Genomic DNA, 7274 nt, shown 5'->3' on the forward strand with positions numbered 1-7274 from the left:
ATATATATATATATATTTACACTAAAGGACATTGATGGGAGATTTAACTCACCTGCCAGATTAAACATCTTATTGCAAATTCGACAGAGCAGAGACAGGACGAGATCAATTTTTCGTTCTGTTTTTTTTTTTCTTAATGTAGACGATTTCGATGTCTCTTGATCTTATAAACGAGACTATATGATATTCTAGATCTCTCTTTCTCTCTTTCTCTCTCATGCGCATTCCCCATCCGTTCTCTTCCTTTCTAGTTTTCTCTCTTTCTTTTTTTATCACATTTTTTAATCTCATTCGACTGATAGCAAGGATGGATTATGAATGTTGAAAAAGAAAGGAAACACGTGATGTGAGGTCACCAAACCAAAGGATTTCAATGCTACTCCATGCAATACGAGAATTTAGAAGATACTGAAAGGTACTAAAAGACGCAGTCTAAAACGTTTCTGAAAAAATTTAAACGCCTAAAAAATTAGCACGTATCTTAGATAAAATATATTCATATCAAAAAACGTTTAAAAAATCAGAGAGAAACCAAAGGATTATAAAGAGCTCAAATGTGTCAGTCTATATGGTGCGATGCGACGAGTGATAGAACTTTAAATAGAGATATTTCCGTTAATAAATATAATAAATAACTAACGCTTGAGATAATTTAAAATAAAATGATTGTTTAGTGCAAAAAACTGAAAATTTCTGCTCGCACGAAATTTGTTAGCGCGAACTTTTTGTCATTTAATAAATTATTGAGAAAAAAATTCCTCAATCAGATCGAGAAACTGTCACGTGGATAAAAATGTGGATGTAAAAACGTGGATGTAAAAAATTCCTTTTCATTCTTCTTTTTTTTTCACAAATTAAAAAATTGTGAATATTTACGTTAAAAGAAGGAATTATATAAATTAAATTACATAAATTTAAAAAATTGAAGAAAAATGATATACATAAATTATACAAATAAATATTATATTATTTACTAATAAAATAATCTCAATACTAGAAATTTATTAAATTTCTAAACACATAAATAATAATTTTTTCACAATGTTTAATTTAAAAACTTGAAAAATTAAAAATAATATCAATTGACAATAAATATTAAAATTAATATTTATATTACTCACTGCTATGTGTAAAATATAAAAAGATAACAAAATATGTTTTTAATTAAAAAAAAAAAAATATCAAAAGGGAAACAAGATCAATTAGTACATAGTACTCTCTGTTACTTTTGTAGAGTTTCGTTTCATTAATAATTTTGTTCTTAAAAATCTCACAAAGGCGCGATCGTTACGTTTAAAAGAGATATAAAACACGCTTTTGAAGGAGATATGCAAACGAAACGAAATGAATAAAATAAATTCCATGAGCGAGCTTCGCAATCGGGCGTCATCCTAATAATCGATCTCGTAAGACTGACATGAAAACGCTCAATAGAATCGATCAGTTGACAGACAGTCAACGATGTACAACATTTTTTACGAAACTTCTAAGAAATTTTCGTGCCAAAATTCAAATGACTCGGCGGCAAAGACAACGCGTGAGGTCAAAGGATCTATGTTGCACTTATCACTCGATTTTCATAATAAATAATTCGGTCTAAAGGCTCTTCAATGCGGAGGTGGAAGAAGAAGAAGAAGAAGAAGAAGAAGAAGAAGAAGAAGAAGAAGAAGAAGAAGAAGAAGAAGAAGAAGAAGAAGAAGAAGAGGGTGAAGAAGAGGAAGAGATCGATCGTACGATCGATTTGTCCGACTTGCGAGGGTGCTTGACGCTATGTTTCTTGGCCTTCTTGCCCTTGAACTCACGTGCATGCCTAGCGTCGGCGATATCGGCGATATCATCCACATCGTCGTCGTCATCATCGTCGTCATCATCATCATCGTCGTCATCGTCATCGTCATCATCATCTGTGATATCTAGATCTACATCGTCGTCGTCATCATCGTCATCATCATCATCATCATCATCCTCGTCACTGCTCGGAGCAGCCGCTACAACGCTGGGAACGGCCTGAATTGATACTGGATTCGAGACGGACTCGGCACCTTCGAACGTTGTCTCATGAATGTTGGATGCAGCCTGACTCTCGGCAGCGTCACTCGCCTCATCCTCGTAGCTGCTGGCATCGTCTTCGGCCGTTTCACTTGACACGGCATCCTCTGCAGCTTCCTCGCTGGCCTGATTCAAATCAGCCGCCACGGCAAGCGGCACCTGCGGCGAATTGACGGGGGTAGGTGGAGGTGTTACGGCGGATGGAATAGGTGCTGGTGAAGCTTCATCCTCGTCATCATCATCATCATCTTCCTCTCCTGCAAGTTGATAGAGGTACATTATAGATGAAAATATATTTTTTTATTAGCAATGATATTAATAGGTCAAGCGAAACTAATATTCTCTCGAGAACAATTTTAATAAAAAATGCAATAAGTGCTGAGAAAAAACGTACAACTTCATTAAAACATTGCAAAATTATATTACAAAGTACACGGATAACAATTAATTTTATTATCTCTTATAAGTTCACGCATTCGTGATTTTAATGCACTCTGCATAAGAGACAGCCGGGGAATCGAGAGAACTCAGATTATCTTTTGGTATTCAGGTCAATGCGAAGAAGTAGCGCGTAGAAATTTTTTTCAGAACCGAGATCGCTGTCGATTTATGTTAATTTGGACGAGTCAAAGTATCCTGTACCGTTACTATGCGCGAGCATATATGAGCAAGAAAGAGAGATTCTCAGGCAATACGAAGCTTCGCGTTTATATAACGGTTTGTGTCAGTTTGCAATATTTTCTATTGTTTGAGATTCGAAGAAAAGAAAGAATCGATTCATTGTTCAGCTCTCAGAAAGCAAGTTATTATAGTTTAGATGTGATTTATTGTTCAATACAAGAGAAATCAAACTGTTTATAATACATTATTGACAACTATAGATAATTATACACCTAAAAGGTCACCTAAAAGGTTGCAACATTTTTTTTAAATCCTATCATCAAGCGATTGGTTCTTATTGATTCTCTTGTTGATCCAATAAGAACCTATCGCTCGATGCAAGTTGTATTACAAAACCCATCGAAAAAAAGTGTACCGCTACCTTTTAGACCCTAACTATATATTTAGGAAAATTTTACCAAATACTTATTTAGTATTATATAAATTTTTATTATTATCCGTTATCTTCTTATATTCCAGTTTTTTTTATATATATAAGAGCTAATTTATTTAGCTAAATTGCTGTTTAAATATCAAGTTTATGTAACGGTAGACTTGTTAATGAACATATTAATTAAGTAAGAAGTACTGACAAATTAAGAATATCTTTATTTGCGTATCTTCAACTTCCCATTTTGAATTTACTTCACTTCGTATTTCTTTATCTTCGATTATTTAAACCATAAATCTCTATTCGAATGCTCTCTCTATTCTTTACTTTTGTTAAGATAATTAGAAAAATATAAAAATAATACAGCTAATATTGAAGAACAATGTAGCAATGATTCCTCACCTCCAAGTATGTCTTCAATGAAACGCTCCAAATAATCGCCGTCATCTTCATCATCGTCGTCGTCGTCATCATCGTCGTCATCATCGTCATCATCATCATCATCGGTGATATCTAAATCGACATCGTCGTCATCGTCGTCGTCGTCGTCATCATCATCATCATCAGTGGCGGCTGGCGCCGCAGGCGCTTGCCTGCCGGTCGCAACAACATTCTGTGTCGACACCTTGCTGTCAGCAATCTTAGGCACCGGCGAGGCAAGTACCCCTATCGCCAGACAGCACAGCAACGTCAGCACTGCTGCTAGTCTCATGGCTCTGCAAAAGGAAGTAGACGAAGGAAATGGAATTACTTATCATTTTTAGCGAACAGATGTTATTTATAAATATGAAAAATAAATAAGAAGAAATACACTGGCAATGAGAATCAAGCGGTAATTGGAGCGCAATAAAATTATCATTTATTAATCAATAAGTAAGTAAGTAAAGTTTCAGCATCATTCCGAGCCATCGTGAATACGTTTACATTACTTGTACATGTGACTATTGTCTCAAGCTATACTTAAGTATGATCATCTTTTTCAACATTTAGAATTGCACGATGGATTTTCGCGCAAATAAAATTTAAAAATTAAATATTTTTACATTTTTTACATTTTATTTACATAAAAATCACTTCTATCCAGCTTTTAAATAGCAGATAGCTATTTTTAGAAATGATGATACTAGATAGAATTGATTAGATCCTATTTTTTCTTTTTCTTGTAATAATCCTTTTGTTTGTTTATTAAAAAAATACAAAAAGTGTGACCGATCTCTTATTGCGAGAGATATCCTATTGCCTAGACGTTACTCAAAGTAACCGAGAAATTGACAGGAGAATGTCTGCGATGATAATTCGCTCGTGTTACCCGTTATGGACGACACGTGTGACTCGTTAGAACGTTATTCTAGGCACGATCAGTGCGGGATACGGTAACCCGGGCTATATACAAGTTAACCGTAAGGAATCGTATCTTTTTCTGTCAGAAGAGATACTTTCCGTGCTCGAACCGGCGATCAATCGCGATCGGATCGCCCGATCGCGAGATAGAACAGTTCCCATAGTGACTGCGTTCCATAAAGTGCATAATGCGCTGATGTATCATATCCTTATTGTTTTATTACGTCAAACAAGGATAACATTACGCCCTTTACGGAACCCAACTAGTATCTCATAACATTCCTATGTGTATGTTTTCAACTTTCGGAGCACGAGCACGCGAAACGTCGCGAGACGAAATTTACGAGCTGCATTCCAATAGACCGGATGTCTTGATTATAAGGGAATAGTATTACGGATAGAATAACAACAGTAGTTGATGACATCTTCGTGTATCTTTTTACAATCATTTCAAGATTGGAATATGGAAAGAAGCATTGGAAGAAGGGAGAGATTGAAATAAGATAAACGTAAGTGAAGAATATATTATGATGCGCATCGACAAAGAATACAAAGTTACGAACAAAGCAGAAATCAATTCTTTACGAAATATTAAACATAAAAGATTCATTTTATCGCGATTTTTGAATAATCTTTTTTGCAAAAATTGTAAGACATTGATGTTAATAAAAATATATGTGAAGAGAATTTTAAAAGCTGTTACATAGAAGAATAGTTAAACTGGAAATTAAGTAAATTTTTCCCCTTTTTAACAAACTATCAATAATAAATTAGTAGGAAGAAAATAAATAAAAGATTAATAAGAAAATTGATCATAAATACATTTTTAATTTCTACTAGAAATTTAAAAAAACTTTTTTCTACTGATTTTTTAATTGAAAGTAATATATAAATAATTTTTTCGTTATATTTTCAGTTTTAAAAAGAGTAATCGAATAATTTTGTATTACCTTTCATTAAAAAAGGTAAAAAGGCCTTACATTAGCTTCATACAGACTTCGCGAGCTGATAGCAACTGCGTCGGTACCCGGAAGTAACCCTGCGACGAGTTGGAATCAGAAGAGACTCATTCGGATGAAGAAACCAAGAACCAAATTCACACGAATCTTTCGGACGCGAATACGTCACACGAAAAATACCGGCTAGCTCACTGTATTAGCGACGCACACAGTATCACTTAGCCCTCAGGGAAATGTTCCTTCCTGCCTTCGATTAACTCGATCGAGCGGCGGAAGAACGAGGAAGAGGATGGGGCACCAACGCAGAGTCGGTCAAGGTCGTTCGTCCAGCTATCGGATATCGTTCTTCATTCCGATTCAGTTCGACGACTTCTGAAGAGTGGTAAGCACTTTGTTCTCCACTTTACTGTATCCAGTATTCCTTGAGAACTCACCTCTCTGTCTTTCTTCCTCTCTCTTTTTCTCTACTCTCCTTTTCCACGTCTTCTCGAGGTAGACGATTGACGATCGACGATGACACGCGTATACGTCCCGGTTCTTCCACCGATCGATCCACCGAGCGGTCCGGTGAGAGTGTTAAAACAGACGAGGCGGTCGCGATGCGATCCTTTTATACCGATCCATACCTCCACCTCTTACATACTCCTTCGTCGTCCTCCTTCTCGTCGTTGTCATGTTCTTCCTGCGTTAATTCGAACCATATCTACCTACCTATCTACCTACCTTCTGTTTTCCACGTGGCCCGATCGAACGTTTTCTCCCTTTCTGAGACATGCGTGAGCAAATTATACACATAAGTATTTTACACTAGTCAAAATCACTATAAATCTTACAGTATCACCATTCACCCATATAGCACCGAAAGTTTTTAGATATATCTCAAAAATGTTTCAACTGAAATATAAAACATTTCATAAAAATATATCTGCAACATTTCTGAGACAATTCTGGAATAGCAAAATGTCCGCGATTTTTGCATATGAAATCTTGTTGAAAAGTTGAAGAAATATTATAGAAAGAATCTGTTATCTTTTTGAAATATTATTAAAAAGATATCAACTAGTTTTAGTACTAAAAATGATATTTAAATATATTTGATTTAAATATTGTTTAAGTATCAATTAAACATACCTATATTTAAATATTTCATTTCTGAAGTACTTAAAATTTATTAAGAATTTTGAAATCTATTTACAGAATTCAAAACTTATTGAAATAAATTTAAAATGTTTCTCAAAAGTTAGTGATTATTACTGCCAACTATTTTGTTTTAATTAATCATATATATTTATAAAGCACATATACATAATCATTATTAAAAAATTATAGCTGCAGTTTCTACACAATATTATTATTCATATACAAAAGTTTTTCGCAATTAAAGAACAAGTCATAACATCAAACTGAATCGTGATTGATAAAAAAATGACTTTTAGTAAACATTTTGAAGCCATTTTAACATCATGATGCTTTTTTATTATTAATTTTTATGTTTAAATTTTTTTTATTCTGTTTTTCAATTTATATTCGTATGATTTTTACAAACATTTCTGTTAAAATATTTCATATGACATATTGTAGAATCCTTTCAGAATTGTTACACATGAGATGTGAAAGATTAAACATTTCTGAAAATATTCCACAATAATCAGTGCTGTATGATAAACGAAAAAAAAGAAGATAGAGAAAGAGAGAGAGAGAGAGAGAGACAGAGAAAAAAGAAATATACAGGAAGCTCTTATGTAAATTTGTTTTTATTATATATTATATATATAGCATATATGTGTTTCTCACTAACTCCTATTTTCCATAATATCCCTTAATATACATATATGTTTGATTCTATCCTATTTTTTATATAATTATTATATAAT

At 33.7% G+C, this 7274-nt stretch overlaps 1 protein-coding gene across 2 annotated transcripts in view; it reads right to left on the reverse strand.

Moving 5' to 3' along the window:
* The window catches only part of LOC108692337 (nucleolin-like), an 11756-nt gene extending 5818 nt beyond the window's left edge, over positions 1-5938 (reverse strand). The window contains exons 1-3 of one of the 2 annotated variants that reach the window (XM_018200535.1): positions 5835-5938; positions 3503-3816; positions 1803-2306 (exon numbers count right to left, since the gene is read on the reverse strand). In XM_018200535.1, the coding sequence (XP_018056024.1) occupies positions 1803-2306; positions 3503-3812 (814 nt within the window). In that variant the 5' untranslated portion in view covers positions 3813-3816; positions 5835-5938. Of the gene's footprint in view, positions 1-1802; positions 2307-3502; positions 3817-5608; positions 5641-5834 lie in introns of those variants that run through there. The other variant, XM_018200536.1, reaches the window with a different exon arrangement.
* Between the last annotated feature and the right edge of the window lie 1336 nt (positions 5939-7274).

The sequence above is a fragment of the Atta colombica genome, unplaced genomic scaffold (genome assembly GCF_001594045.1).
Source record: "Atta colombica isolate Treedump-2 unplaced genomic scaffold, Acol1.0 scaffold7, whole genome shotgun sequence".
Lineage (NCBI taxonomy): Eukaryota > Metazoa > Arthropoda > Insecta > Hymenoptera > Formicidae > Atta > Atta colombica.